Source organism: Protomyctophum parallelum (assembly GCF_964188405.1).
Source record: "Protomyctophum parallelum genome assembly, chromosome: 9".
Classification (NCBI taxonomy): Eukaryota; Metazoa; Chordata; class Actinopteri; order Myctophiformes; family Myctophidae; genus Protomyctophum; species Protomyctophum parallelum.
In genome coordinates this window covers 3,810,409-3,831,720 of record NC_139706.1, presented here as the reverse complement: position 1 = coordinate 3,831,720, position 21,312 = coordinate 3,810,409, and the positions used below count along the sequence as shown (strand labels likewise).

The following is a 21,312-nucleotide window of genomic DNA, read 5'->3' as shown; positions in this document are numbered from 1 at the left end:
AACATGCAGACAAAGAACTAGACTAGAGCTTTTAATGTGGGTTGACATTTTATTCTGGGTATTTTCCAGTAGCCTACATACCAGTGTAGTGATAATAGAAGTGAGAGTGCTGATGTGACAGACGTTCTAACCACAGGAAGTTATACCATACCCTGCATGCATAGTTGCATACAGGTAAATGCATGTTATGTAAGCATACATACACCACATCCTTCACATACTGTATAAGAAGCGTTATCAATATAGTACTTCTTGCTGTTTTGCAGTTTGTGGCAAAGTAGATTTTAAACAATAGCCTCCTCATCAATGGTAAGTGTTGAAGTATTAGTGCTGAATTATTACCAATCTAAGAAGGAAAATGATCATTTCTAACTTTCTTTAGATGAATGTGCACATTTTACTATTGTCTCTTAACTATGAAATATAGTGATCATGAATCGTGAATCTAACCTTATGAAGGACATTTTAAGAAGGACTCAATTTTGTATGCTCTTTTAGTCTGTTTGGTTACACATTTTTAGAATTGTAATTACATTATGGGTTATTATTATTGTATCCTTGAATATTCATATTTTCTAAAATGGCCATATTCCTCTGGAAGTGAACTCTTCAATTTACTTGATTTCTATTCCATGTGTCCATGCTCGTGTCAATGTCCATCCATGATCAATATGAACGCCGTGAGCCATGCTGAAGCTTCTAAGCCTGACCTTTCTGGGCCTGTTGGTGTCAGTGTCAGCCCTCTGCCCTCCACCCTGCCAGTGTCTGGACAACCTGACCATCATCCTCTGTCAGGAGAAACACCTGGACAAGATACCAGAGCTGCCAAAAGGCACAGAGAAACTGTATGCCTCCTACAATGAGATACAGGTCGTACCCTGGACCGGGCTGGAAAATCTGCAGGTGTGAAACATACATCATTAGCCACTTTCTTTTAGCTTGATGTCCCAAAGTTTGGAGTGGACTTGTCATTGTAGGCTAAAATTATTAGAATTTAGAATCTATACAACCTTTTGCAACACGTTGTGAGCTTGTTGCGACTGCAGGTCGCATCTACTGTGAAAACGGGAATTTCCCCAATAATTGATATTATTGAAGAATGCATTTCACAAGTCCTGATGCTCTGCTTTTGTTTGTTCTTGTTTTATCTCTATAGGTACTAGACCTCACCAGAAATCATATAAACTTGTCACTCTTCTTAAATCCAATTTGGCCCGCCAATATGACCCTACTGTCCAAACTCTTCCTATCTGGGAACAATGTGGGGCCTGTACAACAAGGTGCATTCCAGAACCTCCCTGTCCTAACCATGTTGGACCTGAGTTTCAACCACATTGAAGATCTACCAGTGGGAACACTCCACGGACTGGGTAATTTAAAGACACTTACTCTGACTTGGAACCAGATTCGAGAGCTACAAGTTGGTGGATTTGATGGAGCCCCTGCTCTCATCGACCTGCACCTCAATGGTAACAGTATATCACAAATAGATGAGGGTGTGTTTGAGAACTTGATTGCATTAGAGAAACTAATTCTGTCCCGGAATAGGCTTGAACAAGTTAAGAAGGGCAGTTTCAGAGGACTGTCCCATCTCCAACACCTGGATCTGAGTAACAACTTGTTGATGTCTGTCCCAGTTGAGGCGCTTAAAGAAGTCACCAACCTCAGCAGTCTGTACCTGCAGACAAACAGCATCACAGTACTTGAAAAAGATTCTTTCTCCTCTCTAGCCCAGCTTGTTGATCTAGATATTAGCAAAAATAAGCTGACCACAATTACTGAGGGCTCATTGAGAGGCCTGGCTTCACTGAAAAAACTAGACTTCAGCTCCAACCTCATACAGTTGCTCTCCTCTGCTGCCTTCAACAATCTGATTAATCTCAAACTCCTTGATATGTACCACAATGAACTGACGTTACTGCCTGTGGGTGTGTTCCTGGACCTAACCAACCTAACTGAACTGCACCTGGACAGCAACAACATCTCTGTTATTGCATTTGAGGTTTTTGACTCATTGACCAAGCTCAGGGATCTCCAATTGTCGAGCAATCACATCCGAGAGCTTCGTCCTAGAATCTTCTCCAAACTCAGATCCCTTCGGAAACTCTACCTGGAAAATAATGCTATAATCCAGCTTCCCAAAGGACTCTTCCACAAAATGACACACCTCAGAGAGCTCCTGCTAGCCAATAACATCATCAGCTCAATGCATCATTGTGTCTTCCACAATTTGAGGACTCTGCGTTCTTTGAAGCTATCCCACAACTTTCTCTCCTCTCTTCACCCGGATCAGTTTGACAGCCTCATCAATTTAAAGGAGCTACACTTGGATGACAACCACATATCACGGCTCCCACTGAGCCTGTTCGCTCAGCTTCTGAGTCTGAAAACACTGCACTTAAATAATAATGATCTCTCTGAACTGTCTCCTGAAGACTTTGTGAATTTGGCCAAACTGAGTGATGTTCATCTAGGCTTCAACCAGCTCAGTTACCTCCCTGCCAACATCTTTCGCTCCCTCTCTCACCTCCGCAGGCTCCAGCTACAACACAATCACTTGGCTGTTTTACAACCCCAGCTCCTCTCCCCACTAACAAAGCTAACAGAACTTAAATTAGAGAGCAATCGGTTGAATAACTTACACCCTAGTGTGTTTCAGGGCCTTGGAAGTCTCCAGATGTTGTGGCTACAATCCAACCAGCTAAGAGACGTGGAAAATGGGACTTTAGGTCCACTGGAGAGCCTTACTGCCATCTACCTGACTGAGAATCTCTGGGATTGCAGCTGTGTCTCTATTCTCTATATCAGCTCATGGGTCACGAATCACAGAGAAAAGTTAGGGGATGAACCAACCTGCTCCATCTCTTCTTCTACTCCTCCATCATCTCTCACCAAGGCCATACCCCTCGCACAGCCATCTCTCTCTCCGCAGTCATTGTCAGAACATTGCATTAGGAGCCTCGCTTTAGTCCTCTCACTGGAATTTCCATTCAAACTGTTGAACTTGCTAACCAGCTTGGCTATAGCTTACAGGATACTGTGAAAGCTAGCCATACTATTTTAAAAATATATATTATTCATGTATTCTTCCCTTTTCTTCTACTGCATCTTTCCAATTTCTGCGGGTGCCCAAATACTTGTACATCAGGTTTGTACAGTACTGCAGCTTATGGAGATATTCTTGTTCACACAAGAACTGATTATGGCCAATTCTGGCTAATAAAGAAATATGTCGTTTATTTGACCACAATCCCAATTGTTATTTAACTGTTGCAAATTCTGGGCAAATATGATTTTGGCGGATTGGTTATTATATTATTTTAAGCAATTCATCTATGTATTCACTTTTGCTTTTAATCATACTGTATTTAGGTTTCTAGTCTACACATATCTGTGGTTGTAGCCTTTATGTCTGTACTTGTAGATACATAACCTAATGTGTTGGCACGGCAATAAATAATAAATATCTTTAACCTTGATGAGTCTGTAATTAAGAAGCCTACAGTATGTGCAAGCTATTATTAGCCTCTACTATCATAAAGTAGAAGAAATGTATTTCAATACTAAGTGTTGCTTCTCTCACAGATGTCAGTGTGTATTTAACTACCTGATATGTTCTCATGATCTCATATCAATGAATTCAGGGAAAGAAAGGAAAAAGAAGAGCAGAAAAACAACTTAAATTGTTCTATTCAATGTTTGGCTCAGTCACAATATTGAGATACATCAATACCAAAAAGTACATAATTTGATGCCGCGTTACATACAAATATTCTTTAAAAAGTAGGCCTATCTTCAAAAGCAGTCAATTTCAGCACAAGGCAACTTGTTAATCAATAGATCAGCATAAACTCAGTTACTATACAGCTACAGTTGTTGTGAAATCCACACAAATAACACTAAGTGTTTTCTTTATAGAAACAGTCCAAATATTGCTCAACATTCATTCAAAGCTCATAATAATAGTCAGTCAGCCTTAGTGTTAATAGTCAAAGCAGGAAATGAACACTAGTCAATAACCAAATTCTAGTAAAGTTTGACTGTGGTCATTGCCGACTCTACCAGCCACTTGGTGAGGAAACCACACTTGATCAGTGGTGCTAAGAAAAAACATTAGTAGTAAACAATCCTGACAACCTGGACACAAAAAATATATAATTCTCGCCTGCTTATTATGTTCCATGAATTTAAACTAAAGGTGCCGTAGGCCATGGAAGACTAGCCTGGCTAATAAGCCAGACCGAATCAGCCGTTGGCAAAAAAACAACACACAATAGTGTGATTTGAGTCTGGCTTATTAGCCAGGCTAATGGAAGACAAATTTTTTTCTTTTCTTTTCTTTTTTTAATCGGCTCATGGTGGCGCTATAACCCTATTCCTAAGATCTATCTGTACATAATAATCATCAATTCATTATTTAATGTGTCCAACCAGTGAAAACAGTCTGCAACCACTGGCACTATTTTAATAACAAACCTGTCAAGAATGAACCATATCAAACCACTGATTGGATAGAACAATGTAAATCAATTTAACCCACACGGTCATGAATAAATACACTTGTGATCTTTCAGGTTTCTTAGGTAGGAGAAACACTTGCCACATTTATCACATATGAACTCTTTCTCCCCAGTGTGTATTTTCTGGTGGGCCTTGAGGCTGTTTCCCTGGTTGAAGCTGCGTCCACACTGGTCACAGCTGAAGGGTTTTTCTCCCGTGTGAATGCGCTGGTGTCGATTCAAGTTGCCTGTATTGCTGAATCGTTTCCCGCATGTGCCGCAAATAAAGGGTTTCTCTCCTGTGTGGACCACCTTGTAAATGAAAATAAAAAAAGGTAAATCAGACATTAAGATTGCAAGCAAGAGGTTGATTTACATTATTTTCTTAAAAACCATAATCCTATTTTCTTTATAAATAGGATTATGTGTTTTAGTTACTGTAGTATGTCTGTTTCCTTAAAGGACCACTTCATCACTTTTCAACCTACCTTCATATAATTTGTCCTCACTAATGTTCATGATAAAATACAGATACTCTGTCTGTGTCTCATAGGAGGGCTGTGGGCAGTTCAGAAACCCGTCCACCAGTAACATCATCAATGGGGAATCCAAGCTAATATAAACTGCAGGCTTTCTATTCCGATATCATATTACGATATTGAAAGCCATCTTTCTCACGATAATAAACTAAATAATTTGTAAAAAAAAGTATTTCAAAAAAATAATAATTCTGTCAAATGATGCCACTGGTGGACGGGTTTCAGGATTGCCCACAGCCCTCCTATGAGACAGACAGAAATTATTGTGCTATTTTATTATGAACATTAATGAGGACCAATTCATTATATGAAGATAGTTTGAAAAGTGGTGAAGTGGTCCTTTAAATTAGGCTAGGTTGGATTAAGATATTTGAGTTAGTTATACAGTATTAGGTAAGAGAAACTAACAAAGCAAATAATAATAGACAAATTAAGTATCAAGCTATAATCTAATCAAAATAAATTATGCAATCTAAGCACCTGATGTGATTTAAGGCTGCTGTGCTGTGTGAACGCGCGTAGACAGATATCACAGGAGAAAGGCTTCTCGCCACTGTGGGTCTTCATGTGGATCTTCAGGTAGGCTGATGCCTTGAAACTCTTTCCACAGAGTCCACAGCTGTGGGGCCTCTCTACCGTGTGGATCTGCTGGTGTGAGCGCAGTTCAGTGATGGAATTGAGTTGGCGGCCACACAGCATGCAAGTGCAGGGGATAGTCGCCGTGTGTTCTATGAGGTGAGCGCGGAGCGAGCCGACGCAGGCCATGATCGTGCCGCACACCACGCAGGCCCGCGAGTTCTCGCCCAGGTGCGACGTCTTCTGATGCATCTTCAGGGAACTCTTCTGGATGAAACACTTCCCGCACGTCTCGCACCCAAAGGGACGCTCGCCCGTGTGGATCCTCTGATGGCCTTTCAGCGTGTCGGCCTGGTTGAAACACTTGCCGCACGTCTCACAGCGGAATGGTTTCTCGCCAGTGTGTATGCGGAGGTGTCGTTGCAAGTTACCCTGCATGGTGAAACGCTTTTGACAGTACTGGCAGTTGTAGGAGCGCTCGCCTGTGTGTACCTTCTGGTGCATCTTCAGACCGTGGGCGCGGTAGAAGCTCTTACCACACTGCTCGCAGCGAAATGGCCTGACCTCAGCATGAAGGCGTTGATGGTTCCTAAGCAGCTGTTTCAGTGTAAAGCCCTTCCCACAAATGTCACAGGTATGGGGCCTCTCACCTAGACACGGATACACAATGTGTTATAAACATAGTTATAATGCAACACATTATAAAGCTTCACAGTGCATCACAGCCTTGTGAAGTGCTTCACAGCCTTGTGAATTAAGAACAATGTTAGAACAATGCTTTCACACCGGCAAAAGGCTAAATGGATGTTGCATTCTGAACCCCAACCAGCAATCACGGATGCACTGATATTCAGAGTGCACTGACGTCACTGGGGCTATACACATTTTTCTCTCTCACCTGTATGCAGCAACACATGTGCATTCAGACTGCGCTGGAAGGCGAAGCCGCGGCCACACTGCGAACAGTGGAAAGGCTTGTCTGCGTTTGCTCCGTGCACAGCCTGATGGGCTTTGAGCTGGATGAGCTTGGTGAACGTCTTCCTGCAGTGCTTACAGCTCAGAGGCTGATGGCTCGGACCATGGCTGTCCTTCCTTGGCTGGCCACGACGGGCCTTGGGCTTTACTACACGCCTGGGCCGGGCTGGGAACCCAGGGTCACGGTCTTCTGCATCCTCTGGATCCAGCTGAATGAAGGTTACATGCCGTTATCATTTTCATTATACTCTTTTCATTTCATCAGGGTTCATACAGAATGTTTTGCAGTGCATCTGCTCGGATCGTAAATTAAATAGTAGGTCAACCTGGTAGTCTGGATCATTGTCTTCTTGTCCCAGGTCATCAGCGTACTGACCAGACTCTGGAGAAGCCTGGTCAGGGAAGGCCTCTAGACCCTCTTCTTTTATTATCATGGTCCGGATATTGTCCTGGGAGACAGCAAATTATAGAGTTACACTTAAAAGATCCAAAAGAAAGAATTTAAAAAACATAGTTAGCATTTTGTCTTTTGGGTTGACAAACTTGACATATAGGAAGTTGACATATTTGTCCATCTCCATTCTCTTTGAACAAGACAGCTTTCTAGTCTTTTTAGTGTCCTTGAGCAAAGCTCTTACTTAAACAGCCAAATATTCAACATTTCATTCTTACCAGTATTGTCTCGCTTTCACCAGTAAACGGAAGGACCAATTGTAAAATTAGACTCATTAGTAATGTCATAGCCTGAGACTGTTCACAGAGAAGCCTGAGGCTGACATTCTCTTTTATGTTTCTATTTCCCCTCCTCTTGTATACTCTATGCACAAGATAATAATCAACTTTATAGTCACATCACAGGTTTACAGGTGTAAAGATGTAGGAGAAACGGAAAAATAAGTCAATATTGTGGCTACTATATGCATAATTATAAATGTTACCAGAAAGAAATTGCAATTTACCTCATAATCTCTGCCCTTCCAGAGATGAACTATGGGGGACCTTTTCACTGATATGACTTAAAAATGAAAGAGAAAACATTGTATTCAACATGTGTGTAAGAAGTGTGTTGTGAGCAGAATTCAAACTAACATAGATAGATAACAGTTTAACAAGAACAACCTCAGCACATTGTAGAGACGATGTTAAATGACCTCAACACAAATGCAGCAGCCTACTACTTGGTTCAAATAATAAAATATCAAAGAAGGAATGTAAGAAGAAGAATCCTCTTCACCTCTCCTCTTCCTCCCAGAGCGTTGCGTGGTCTGGAGGACAGCCTCTCCCTGCACACCCTCACAGGAGCTCACATTGGCTAGGACCCTCTGGCTCTGCTCGTGGCCCACACTGCCCTCTATCTCCTGGGGCTCTTCAGCATGCTCCAGCAGCAGCCTGAGCTCCATCTGTGCTGCTTCTAGTCTCTGCGTCAGGTCATCGTTCTCTGTGACTCCCTGAGTCACCTACGTATAAACATCCGGAGTGTTAATTGCACGGACCAGAGCGCCCCTATTCTGGGTTGAACATTCGCCGCAGATATACAAGCTCACAACGCGTTGCATTATGTGAGCTGCTATTTTGGGGGGGGGGGGGGGGGGGGGGGGGGGACTGTGTAGAGAGAAAACAGTGGCGGCCGAGTATAGCCCCATTTGCTCACGTAGTATATAGGGTTTAAATAGTTAATTTAAGTCTGAAGGGTATAGAGCGTCACAGTCCCGCCCCCTCGAGAGACCCAGAAAAGAAATCCCTGTTCATTTTCCTCAGACTTTTAAGAAAGTATTTATTTTAAAGACGTTTACGCCACGGACAAAGCCAACTCTTGTCGTGACAAATCATGACAATAAACACAATGTTTTGGGCCAAACAAAGAATTAGAAAGTAGAAAGAAACCGCAGGTTACAACACTTTTTTTGTTGTTTTTCTTCTTTGTAATTATTTGTTTGGCCCAAAATATTGTGTTTGTTGTCATGATTTGTCACGACTCGAGTTGGCTTCGTACAACGCTTAAAAGGTCTTTAAATAAATACTTTTTGAAATGTCTATGGGAAAAATGCATTGGGATTCATTTCCTGGGCCTGGCGTCGTCATGAAAGCCCCTTTCACGTCATGAAAGCCCCTTTCATGATGACGAGCGGCCAGGAATAGAACTTCCAATACATTTTTCCCATAGACGTTTCAGTTTTGAGCTGAACAAATAATTAGAAAGAAGAAAAACAACAACAAAAAAGTGTTATACCCCTGCCCTTTTTTAAGTTTTTTCCTTTCTTTCTAATTATTTGTTCGGTGCAAAAATTTCGGTTCAGGTCTTTAAATAAATCCTTTCTGAAACGCTCTATACTAGTGTTACGTGTGCATTTGTTTACGTTTGTATAATCTCAACATGGCCAATCGGAGGGGAGAATAGAGAGTTATTGCATTAAAAGGTTTTTAAACAGCGATGGAGTGCAAGAATAATAGTCTGCTTGCCTATAATAGGCAACCACAATAATTAACAATGAGTATCTTAGTGTATACAGTGACAACAAAATAAACAAGCAATATTAACCCATAAATCATTTAGACCAGAAATAATTACTGGAAAGTTAACAAAACTAAACAATTTGTTATTCCTTTTGCTTTAGAATGGACTCCAAAGTCTTTCCGGTGAGTTGCTGTCTTTAAGACCTTTTTTTGTTAATATATTGTAGACATACTTGTAGTCTGAGGAGAGAAGAGCTGTTGTTGAACAGTTCACAGATCTTCTCAACAGCATCTCTTGCCAGAGATCTCATGTAGACACTTAGCTGAATCACCTGGACAGTGAGTATTATAACAAAATAAGTTAAATAAAACAGAGAAGACAGTTTAACTTTGCATGTTTGAGAAATGCAGTAAAATGCACGTGACATCTGTTGGACTGAATGATGAAATAATTAGCCTAGTTCCCTTGAAATCATTATTTAATTACCAATGAACAAAGGCAAATTGTGCAAAAGCACAACCTTAGCAAAAGGTAAAAGCTAGCATGATGCTGTGCATTATGTGAACAATTAATCAATCACACTCAATGTGTATTATTATGTGAGCAATCAATCAATGAATGTCACGGTAAACTTATGTGAAAGCGTGTACGGCTAGATGTCCATAGACATACAACAAATAGATAGGCCTAGCCCTTGCGCGTTTCAAAATGGCGTAGGCAGGCTACTAAAATGGTCTCGTCTTGATCAACGTTACGTTGGACTTGGACCTCAACCAAAGTAACTACATGTTGTATCCCGCATTAAACACTGGCATTGCAGTCACGACTGTTTAGCTGCAGTAGTAGTAAGTCATACTATAATATTGCTAGCTACTCTATTTCTATGATCAGCTGGTTGTCTAGACGCCAAACAGGGGAGGGAGTCACACACTCACAACATGGACACGAGTAGATCGCAGGGAACTTGGCAAGCCCACCACAGCTACAAATAAGTCCAAATGACAAGAAACGGAGGGACAAACATCACATCAATAACCGCTTCAACAGACCTTATCGTTCGTGCTTTCAGTAGCAGTAGTTGACTGCTCACCATCAGGACATGTTGCATCGGAGCCGCCGATAACTTTGGTCATTTCTGTCACATTGGCACTGACCATCAGCTCCAATATGGAGCCTACTTGTTCTTCCAATGCCGACATCCTCCTGATTACTGAAAAGCTAATATTTAGCTGAACATGGAATATTCTTCAGATAAACTATCAACGGTTTTTTATTACTAGAATAAACGACGACCCGGCAGGGCGGCAGGGGGGGAAAACAACAACCATGTACGTGACGTCACAGATTTATTTTATTGTATTTCCGGTTCGCAAAATACAACTTTCAAAATAAAGGCTTTCGTAATCTGAAATCCAACATGGGGCCCCTAACACAAACACAGATTTGCATAGACCTAGCTGTAAATGCCTAATGCTCATAGCTTCACTGTACAGATACTGTTAGGCTAGCCTCGGTCCCAGGCTTACTTATCTGCGAAAATAAAGCTGTTAGGCAGATTAGATATTAATTGATTGATTGATTGAAATATTTATTAACAGTTTGCAGAATTTACAGTACATTTCAAGCACAAACTCAATACAAAGACTGTTAACTGTGAGTGGACGACCCAATTAAGCATTACACTTGTTTACAACAGGGTCCACATTGTTCAATTCATCAAAACATTTAGAGACATACAAATAGACATTTCTATGTAGTTAAAGAACAGAACAGGAATTCATCATATAGGAAGCAAAAAGGGAAAAGATACATAGGCCTAGGCCTATACAGTGAGGGTAAATGGGGGGGGTGAGGGGATTCAGATTTTACAGAGGCCAGTTTCGAATTGCAGCCATCCGTAGGTGCCCTTTGAGAGCGGTTTTGAAGGAGTCAAGGGATATTAGGTTCTTATAGCTTGCTTATGATGTATTACCGCGTTTGATAAATGCCTGAATTGTAAATTGTGCCACAGTACTCTATGCCTAGCTCTGGTCCATAGCTCTAATGTGCCTATACGTTCCTACATTAAACAAAAACCCAAATTAATATTCTGCATTGAAGAAGTAGGAAAACAATGTATATGGAAATGTAACCCAGTGTCAACATGTAAACAACACTAGTATTATGGATCACCTCAATAGATGTTTTATTACAAACTACAAGCTAGTAGTTTACCACAGTAAACTGTAGGCTACTGTAAATTATTTAATAAATAAATAATTCATTACTTATTAATTAATATATACTCTAAGGGGCTATAGTCCCACTCTATATAGCAGGGTTCCCCAATTAATTTTCCTCAAGGGCCATATTTTGACTAGCGTACCAGGCTGGGGGCCGAGTCTGCACGCACGAGGTCGAGGTCTTGCCCTGAAAATTCATTTTCAGGGCAAGACCCCATTTGAAAAGGATGCCCAGTTTGACATGCAGAGGCTACTGACCCCCATTTAATGCCATTTATATCTGGGACCCTTAAAAAAAAAGGAAATTCTTTCATGGGCCACAAGGGGTCACTCTGTGGGCCGCAAATGGCCCGCGGGCCGCCTATTGGGGAACCCTGCTATATAGCATTCGGAGATGGTGGAATAGTTGTCTGGCTAAGACTATAAAGTGAACGCGTACAGGTTACGTGATTGCCATCTACTGGTGAAATAGATACAGTGCAGTCAAACGAGGCAGGCACTGTTGGATGTATGGATCTTTTGGATGTGAATGTGATGCACAATTTGCACATGCTGCATTATTTCAGTTTGTCTAGTTTAACTCGAAAGGAATATATTTGCATCATAAAATAAAGTAATTTGAATTAACACTAACATTGACTGAAATAGCATACCGGTAGGGCATTTCATTTTGTTCATGGCCTGAAATGAACTGTATGTTGAATTTATTTTATACAAAACCCTTTCCATATTCAAAAGAAGTTCAAGTTAACTCTAAAGGTTTAGGATATTTTAGGACCCTAGTGTAAACCGTAAAGGCATGATCCATTTCAAGAACATGGAATTACTTCCTGAAAAGCATAACTGCCTGTGAAAAGGGACATTTGCTGAAACGTTCCACTCACACAAAAACCTCACATGACTAAGTGGTTTTCAACCAGCGGTCCTGAGACCAAGACTGGTCCTTGAGGAGGTTCCAGGTGGTCCACAGCTAAATGATAGAGTTGGTGACCAAGTGGACCATTATTAGATCTTTAACCCTTGAGAGCGTAAAATTCTACATTACAAGAAGTCTACATAATTAGAATAATGTAAAAAAATATATATTTTAAAGCATCAACGTTTCAATACAGCATGGAATTGTGGACAAATTATTTACAGACAACAAAATATTCTTTAGTCTTGGGTCTAAGAGACTCTAAATGTCATCAAATGGTGGTCCGTGGCTCAAATGCTGAATACAAAAAAAATAGGTGATCGGAAACCGGAGCCGATCATGTCATTTTCAAATGATCAGGATCGGGAGAAATAAATCAGAGATTTTCAAAAAAATAGTGTGTCTAAATAGGCTTGTGTGTAATGTAAATCTCAAAGATGTATAAACAATGATATTTTGTGAAAACGGTCATGTTTATGATTGCCCTCCTGGGGCACTAGTTCCAGCAGTGGCAAACACTTCTCAAAGGAATGCAACCCCCACGATGCATTATGATAATATCCTGTAGTAGGCCTACTATTTATCTCTGAATGATAGCCAAAGCTATGGCTATGGTTTTATCTACAAGGGTTTTAACTTTGACTTCAGTTCCATAAGCTGTAGTTGCAAGATTCACTCAATCTAATTAACCAATACATCATTATTTTTGCTATGATTCCCTGTTTTCATATGACATGAAAAAATACACAATGACAGTCCTTCTATAGTTCTAATAAAAGTAGCCACATATTGCCTTTGAATATTTGAAAGGCAACAGACTAGACTAGAGTGAAATACATTTCTCACATGGCATAAGTGTTGTATAAAATATAAGGATCGGGAAAAATCGCTATCGGCATGTCTCAAAATCAAATGATTGGAATCGGATCGGGAGCAACAAAACGTGATCGGGACATCCCCAGCGCTTTACCAACCCTTATAATCTTACATCATCGTGATATCATAACATCATATGCCGATTTGCTCAGTGACAGACAAAACAAACATTACACTCTGTTCATTGTTAATTAATGGCATTTAATGTTTGTGTTAGTGACAAAACAAACATTAAACTCTGTTCATTGTCAATGGTGTTTTTAATGTTTGTCTAGGAAAGACCCCTCAATAATGGGCCTTGAAATGAAAATGGTTGAAAACCACTGACTTACCTATATGGCTTCTGCTACTTCTAAATGCCTGATCCCCTATGACAGTGGTTCCCAAAGTGGAGTGAGGGGACCCCTAGGGGGTCCCTAGCTAAATGATAGTTAGGAACCAAATGGACCCTTATATGGGTCTATAACCCAGTATACAAATGGAACCAAATGCACCCTAATGGGTCCATTTGGTTCCATTTGTACACTCTCAGAGTTAAATTAACTTATTTTAACTGATTTTACAATATACATGGGGTCCCAGAGATAGAAATGGGGGACCGTAGTCTAATGCAGGTCAAACCGGGGGTCCTTGATATTAAAATGGTTGAAAATCAGCTAGAGCCGTAAAAATCTTCTTATGGGGGTCCTTGGCATATATTTTATAATGGGGGTCCGCAGGCTAATGAAAAAAAAAAGTTTGAGAACCAATGCCCTATGATCCACCACAGTCGTGTTTTTTCCACTGTCTTGAATCAGAAAAGCCTCGTCCACAGTGGTCACATGTATATAGCTTCACGCCAGTGTGTATCTGCATGTGGGACTTCAGTTGATTGGATTGGTTGAATGTTCTGTTACATCGTTCACAGGCATAAGGCCTCTCTCCCGTGTGGATCCTCATGTGTCTGTCGAAATTCCCTTCCGTTCTGAAGGTTTTCCCACATTGTTGACATTCGTAGGGCTTCTCTCCTGTGTGTATTCGCTCGTGCATCTTCAGAGCGTAGCGGTGCGTGAACCGCTTTCCACACAGCTCACAGACAAAGTGTCTCTCCCCTGTGTGGCTTCTTTGGTGGTAATTGAACGAGTATTTGTTAAGATAAGTCTTACCACACACTTCACAGCTGTATGGATCCGTGTGGCCCTTTTCATGGACTTTCAGAGTTGCAGCATAGGCAAAAACTTTGAGGCATATTTTGCAACTGAATGGCTTGATCTTGTTTTTCCATCGTGTCTTTACTGTTTGGCCAGCCTCTGTTTGCGTCTTCTCACTGTGTACCATTTTTTGGTGAATCAGTAGCCTGCAATTGAAGAGAAATGTCTTTCCACAGAGGTCACACATGAATGGTTTTGCAGCACCATGAACAAGCATATGGGCTTTGAGTTTATTGCTATCCGAGTAGCTTTCATTACACTCCGGGCACTTAAAAGGCTTCTCCCCCGTGTGAAGGCGCATGTGTCTTTTAAGGTTGGTAATCAGACCAAACCTCGCTCCACACACATGACAGGTAAAGGCTTTCTCCCCAGTGTGGACCAGCATGTGTATCTTCAGAGAGCGCGGCGACCTGTAATTCTTGTTGCACACAGTGCACTTGAACGGACGCTCGCCTGTGTGCGTCCTCATATGGACCTTCAGAACATTGGAGTTTGTGTAGCTTTTATCACACATGTTGCACTTGTACCGCTTCTCGCTGTGAGCGGCCTCGTGGAAGCGAAGAGTGTCCCTACTGTTGAACTCCTTCCCGCATGTAGTGCAGCTGAACGGTCTCTCCTCAGAATGGACAACCTCATGACATTTCCGTAGTTTTACGGTCTTGAACATCTTGTCACAGACCCGACACTTGTGTGTCTTATCCCACACCTTGTGACGTGCAAGGTGGTTTTCCAGAGGCCTCTTTAGCCTGAACGTTTTGTCACACTGCTTGCAGGCGAACGGCCTTGGTTGCTGAAAACGCTTATGATACAATAGGTGATTCTCAAGGGTTTGCTGATTTAAGAAACCTTTGTTACATTGACTACATGGAAAAGGCTTGGGTTTTTTAATTCTTTGGTGAAATGAAAGGTGATTTTCCAGAGATTTCTGCTTCCGGAATCCTCTGTTGCACTGACTACAAGAGAAAGGCTTCTTGTGGACAATCATGTGTCTTTGCAAACTGCATTTCCAGTGAAAACCAAGGTTACAGTCACTGCAAAAGAAACGCTTTACATTGCGTAGCTTTTTTCTTCCCAGTTTTTTCAGCTCAGTTGAACTCTCTTGAATGTGGTTCTCAGGGGTTCCTGGGGATTAGAGGAAGAAGATGAAACACTGTACCACACAGAACCTGCCATTTAATTATTTGACTTGACGTGATTTTGGTCGCACAGAGAAACTACTGAACAGAACAGTACACTTAGTATAATACAATACCTATTACAACTTCAGAGTTTTTCCTTTTGTCTGGAGGTGGATCGGTCCGTTTTTCCTGTACAGCAGGCATTCAACACACACATTTGGTTTCATTACACAGTGACACGGAAGGTAACCTATTAAAACCTTAAGAGTATATATGAATAGAGACGGCACCCGGAGGAAACCCTGAGGCGAAATAGACATAGTGGACGAATCTGGTATTGCAGCGCTGGCCCAAACACATGAACTCGCTGGTCCGTTGACTGTCATTGCGCACGTTCATGATGACACGTGAACACTGTTTCATACGTGAACGCGCGTGAACACATGCAATGATAGTCAGCGGCAGCGCGTTCATGTGTTTGGACCCAATCCATCACAGAATGCACTCTGTTCCTACCCGGAAGGAGGAGTGAAATCGCCTCATGCAACTTAATGCAAGTGGATGGGAGGAGAAATCCGGTGCCGTCTCTATTCATATATACTCTAAGATTAAAACCAGGAAAGCATCTGTGTCATTTTAGATTTTAACCACTTTAACTTTTATGTTAAACTTTAGCTATTTAACAATAGCTATTTTTTTTAAATTGTGAACATTTGTGATAAATATTTGAACAAAAATTTTTTGGTTTAACATTTTAACCCAAATATTTGCATCTAGGGTTCCCTGGCTGGAACAAAATATTTTGAGATGTGGGTCCGTGGCCAAACATGTTTTTCAGAAAATCGTTTGGACATTTTTGGAATCGGCTGTAGCTGTGAGCTTGTAGATATGCTATTTTCAAAAGATTAGTATACATTTGAAAACACGAAATGGTACTTTAAGTACATTTTGAAGCCTTTACTTTTGTACTTTTACTCAAGTAAATGTTGATTTCCAGACTTTTACTTAGACTGCAGTATTGATACTTTTACTTATAAGTAATAAATGTGAGTACCTTTTCCACCACTGCAATCAAGCAATCGTCTCCCATCTGCACTGCTGTAGGGCTGGGGACCACTGTTGACATGGTCGAAGGGTTGGTGACGACGGTACCAGCTCCCATCAAGAGCATTGGCGGAGTGGGCGAGACTTGCTTGACCACTACCAATTGGGTCAGTGGAGGTTTTGGGACTGCCACCGACAAGGATGTGGGGTTGGGCACAGCTGCAGTCGTTGCCACTGAAGCCGGTGGTGGAGGAGTGAGGATGATTGTACTTGCAGCTGCAGATGGTCCTGCAAGTTTGGGGATTGCGGCTTGACTGGGTTTCAGTAACAGCACACAACCGCCTGCGTTGTGATACCAAGAAATGAGAGAGAGAGGGACACACACACACACACACACATTCAAGTTCACAATCACAACAGTCAACTGCAGATAACATAAGGATGGTAGTCCCCTAGCCCTCCAAGCAGAACCCAATGCTACTGAAGTTTCTGACATTTGACCCAGTGCATTGGGTCCTGTTGCATCAGTACCATGCCACCTGGTACGCGGACATACATAAAACATAAACAACATGGATAACGCCTGACTGCGCTCTTTGACGACATTTTTTCGTGTGAGGGTTTCTGAATATGTGAAGTATAAGTACCCATACAAGCCGTTAAGTATTTTTAATCTTTGTTTGACCGATTTGGTCGCTTTGATTCTTCTCTTCCTTCCTTGTTTATTGACACCTCATTGTACCGCCTATCTGGCTAGCTAGTGGCGCTATAGCTATGACAGAGCAGATCAGAGGCAGGGACGTAGCCGGCACAAGCCAACCGCACACCGGGAGGCGGTACAATAAACGGTAAACAAACAAGAAGAAATAAAGCGACCAAATCGGTCAAACAAAGTAATAAAAAATACTTAGGATACCACAGGAGATATTCTGAGATATTCGCAGCGGAATGTATAGGTACTTAGTTCCCGAATTCAGAATAACGCAAACAAAAAAAGGCCGTGAAACGCAGCAGATTCTATCTTAGAGAGCATGTTTATCACCCGCGTTCCAGAATTCCCAGACGAAAATATAGTCATGAACAGGGACCCTACATAAAACTCATCAAAATTTCAGAAAAGCTTTATGTAGGGTTCCGAGAGGGGCTAGTAGTCCCCATAAGGACTAAGGATTGTATCGGGAGGAGTAAGGTCACGGTGTGTCTAGTCTACCAAATAATTATCATTAGGCCTATATGCTTTACATTCATTTTTTAAGTCAGACTAAAATCTGCCATTCTGCATTAATTTGGAACAAAAGCATTGTTAGACCTACTTTGTAAACAAGTTAGTGCTTTTTTCTGGTTTCATCCTCTTTGCGGATTTTGTATTGACCTGACCTGTACTTTTCCCCTGCACTGTCTGTACCCATTGTGTGTGTGTGTGTGTGTGTGTGTGTGGGACTGTTAATAAACATTTTCAAATCAATCAATCAATCAAAAACACCAACAAGTGCTAAACTCACTAAAAAGAGACCCATTGGCATTTCGTAGCAGAATGTGAGTCGATTCATTCTGTGCATTGTCCCTTTGAGATCTATTCTTGTTATCATTAACAACAGTCTTCAGCTCCTTTTCCAACTGCACCAGGTCGTTCCCCAACTGGGACACCCGTGCGACTATTTCTTTCTCGGCCTGTCCGACTTTATTCTCCAGCACAAACTCCAGGTGTTCCACTCTGGACTTCAGCGCCTCGTTTTCGTCCCACAGCTCGGTGAACAGGTTGTTTATCTGAACTACCAGGTCCATCTGTGTGCGTTGGATGGTACTGTTAAACACAGCCTCGTTGTTGTTGCACTGCGCTTCTTCTTCTTTCAGCCAAGCGTCCTTACACGCGCGCAGAGTCGCGCGCATGGCTGCTTCCACGATCGACGCGGTTTCACTTTTAAATTTAGACTCCATGAATACTTTTTTTTGTCAGAAGTCTTTAACAGAGAACTGACTGAGATCTTCGTTGTGTAGAACTTCTCGTCTGGTAAAAAACAACAACAATGCGAATATTTTCTCTTCCGGGCCACAGCGTTTCATATCCGGAGTCACCCCCCCTCTATGCCCCTCCCCATTGGCCCCTCCCTTAGGGTAAATACCTTAGAGTATTCATATATATACTCTAAGGTTGTTAAATTGCCACTATGTTTTCACCACTGGACAGTGGACACATTGATAGCTTTGATCTGCCTATCTTTTATTATTATTATTATTATTATTATTATTATTATTATCATTATTTTTACATTTTGAATAATAACACAAAATGTGGAATAATATTGAAAGCCACAGTACCTCAAAGGCCCTTAAAACAAGGCTCCAGACTCCTCACCCTGTCCCCTGCCCACTTTGACAGGCTGGAATGGCTTAGGGTCGATGACAGAGTAGGCCCTACACACCTACAGCATCTTGCAATGGGTCTGGTCCAGGTCTGGTCCACAAGATTCGATACACCCAGGGACGGATTAACCCCAAAGAGGGCCCCCGCGTCATTTTTGTGTTTTTCCATGTTTTTATCTTTTTGACATAAATTTAACAAAATCAATGGCCAATGAAGGACCCCAGGAGCACTTTTCAGGGCGTCAAACCCAGTACCACGTGGTCCAATTTCCCTGAAGGGTCCCTGAGAGCCAAGGGCCCGTGGGCCGGCCCCACTGGCCCAATGTCTAATTTGTCCCTGATACACCACCAAGATACCCATGTACCTGTCTAAATACTTCCTTAATGTTAACGAAGTCCACACCCACAACACCAGAGAGAGTGCAACAAACCAATGTGCAACCCAGATTCGGCACAAACAAGGGACTAAATTATTTTCTCTCCTATGCCACCAAAATGTGGAACGCCCTACCAACAGTCATTAAGACATGCAAATCCCTTGACTCCTTCAAAACCGCTCTCAACATCTACATCTAAATGTATTGAGTTGTGCTTGAAATGTACTGTAATTCTGCAAACTGTTTAATATTTCAATCAATCAATCAATCAATCAATCAATCAAAGCCTTCTCAGCTTGTTGTGTAATGTGTGAGTACTAGTCTACCACAACTTCCTAACTCTTTTCAGATGGGGGTTCTGAGGTTCTCGGTCAAATACATATTAATTTGGGGCCCATGACATGAAAAGGTGTGAGAACTAGTAAGTAGAAGTTTAAAAAAACGGATATATAAAACTGATACCGGATGTGACGTCGCCGTACGCCCAGACAAACAAACAAGTGACTGTTGTGCACACTGCGCGCGCGCACAAACACACACACACACACACACACACACACAAGCAAGCCCTAGAGACTCGGTCTGACAGCAGCACACCTCCACATTCAAAATAATTTAAGAAACGAACGACCTCGTCAACTGGCATTTATTCACCTTCAAAATGAACGACACGCTACAACTGAGACTTTTCGTCAAAGAACGGCTAACGGTGGCCGTTGAGGAGATCCTCGGAGCCTTGGACAGAACCCTGGCCGAGTATGAGGACGAGGTGGCCCGTCAGCGCACACTGCTGGACGCCGTGCTCAGACCAAAGATACAGCTGCATAAAATTGGTCTGTGTCACTGTCTTTTAAACTTAAAGCTTCTGCTGCTGTGCTGCACGTGTGTACTGCTGAATGAATTAATGTTATGTCTTATTTTGTCGTAACAATGCGTGTTTTCAGAATTATACTACAGCAGCCACCACACCACAGCCATTAATGTTTACGGTCCGGTCTATAGCGGCGCCGGCTAGCCCATTTGGAATCTCTCCCCCTTTGATTGATTGATTGAAGTATGAGTTTGCATTAAATACAGTACATTTCAAGCACAACTCAATACAAAAACTTAACTGAGTGGACGACAGCAAAAGCATTACACGTGTTTACAAGAGGGCCCGCCATTTTCAATTCATCATAACATTTAGAGATGTACAAATATACACTATTCTATAGCCTCGGTAGCCCATTTGAGTAGTACACGTGCATATTCCATCCGTATGTACTCAATGCTAAATGTGACATTCTGCTTAGAGTACAATCAACATTTTGTAACAAAAGTATTGTGTTGTGAAGAAAATAACCTAGAATTGAGAAGTCGGTACAAATGCATGCCTTTCATAATCTAGCTGCTAGATTATGCTAGATTCTAGCACAATGTGTGGTGTGGCCCTAAACTCACTGCATCAAAGTCTATATGTCTGACTCCCTGGAAAATAATGCTGCCCACCTCTCTATAAACCTTAAAGCTGCTATAATCAATATGTCAACATTTTATTTTTTTGGTATTCAGACAGCTAGCAATGGGTAGAACGCTCCCCAAAAATAGTCTCTGTGACACATCTAGGGGCCAGCAATCTGCAATCAAAGATGTTCCTAGAGAGCTTTGTCAATGGTCGAAACCTGGTCGCAATGACTAACCAATCCGGAAGCAGACTGGCAGATTGCGGCCCTAGTTGTGTCACAGAGACTAATTCTTTTTGGGAGCGTTCTACTTCTACCCATTGCTGGCTGTCTGAATACCAAAAGGTAATAAAAATGTGGACATATTATTGCTTATAGCACCTTTTTTAAGTTTAATAATTTATGCCAAACTAATAAAAGCATTCTCTTGTTTTGACCCCAAAGACTCCCTACAGCGCTCCGTCTGTGAAGAAAACAATTCTTACGAGGAGCAGAGTGGTCAGGATTCGGGACTGGTGCAGACTGGGGGTGGGCACCAGGAGGACCCGGAACACCATCTGATGAAAGAGTTTCAGGTGAAGCACGGGAGTCTGCAGATTAAACAGGAGGAGGAATACCAGGCCTGTCAGAGAACAGACCTGCTCACAGGGCTGGAGGAGTTTAATATTATACAAGCTAACCACGGCCATGGACAAGGTAACCATGCTCAGGATCAAGGT

General features: G+C 41.8%; 3 protein-coding genes across 3 annotated transcripts; 1 reads left to right on the top strand and 2 right to left on the bottom strand.

The window, feature by feature from the left end:
- Window positions 1-273: 273 nt before the first annotated feature.
- LOC310863956 (uncharacterized protein) lies at window positions 274-3,043 on the top strand (the record flags this gene model as incomplete). The annotated part of the gene is made up of 2 exons (XM_083772490.1): window positions 274-903; window positions 1,157-3,043. The coding sequence occupies exons 1-2, from the start codon at window positions 688-690 to the stop codon at window positions 3,041-3,043; spliced, it is 2,103 nt and encodes a 700-aa protein (XP_083628616.1). The 5' UTR covers window positions 274-687.
- Window positions 3,044-3,594: 551 nt separating this feature from the next.
- On the bottom strand, window positions 3,595-10,375 carry LOC310865092 (uncharacterized protein). Its single transcript, XM_083774089.1, has 8 exons — window positions 10,094-10,375; window positions 9,277-9,375; window positions 7,824-8,046; window positions 7,549-7,604; window positions 6,916-7,038; window positions 6,513-6,798; window positions 5,519-6,264; window positions 3,595-4,811 (listed from the first exon to the last, which is right to left on the bottom strand). The coding sequence occupies exons 1-8, from the start codon at window positions 10,241-10,243 to the stop codon at window positions 4,545-4,547; spliced, it is 1,950 nt and encodes a 649-aa protein (XP_083630215.1). The 5' UTR covers window positions 10,244-10,375; the 3' UTR covers window positions 3,595-4,544.
- Window positions 10,376-13,542: 3,167 nt separating this feature from the next.
- LOC310865091 (uncharacterized protein) lies at window positions 13,543-18,391 on the bottom strand. Its single transcript, XM_083774088.1, has 4 exons — window positions 17,913-18,391; window positions 16,421-16,752; window positions 15,501-15,555; window positions 13,543-15,370 (listed from the first exon to the last, which is right to left on the bottom strand). Exons 1-4 carry the CDS (start codon window positions 18,346-18,348, stop codon window positions 13,812-13,814), a joined length of 2,382 nt encoding a protein of 793 aa, XP_083630214.1. The 5' UTR covers window positions 18,349-18,391; the 3' UTR covers window positions 13,543-13,811.
- Window positions 18,392-21,312: the final 2,921 nt, after the last annotated feature.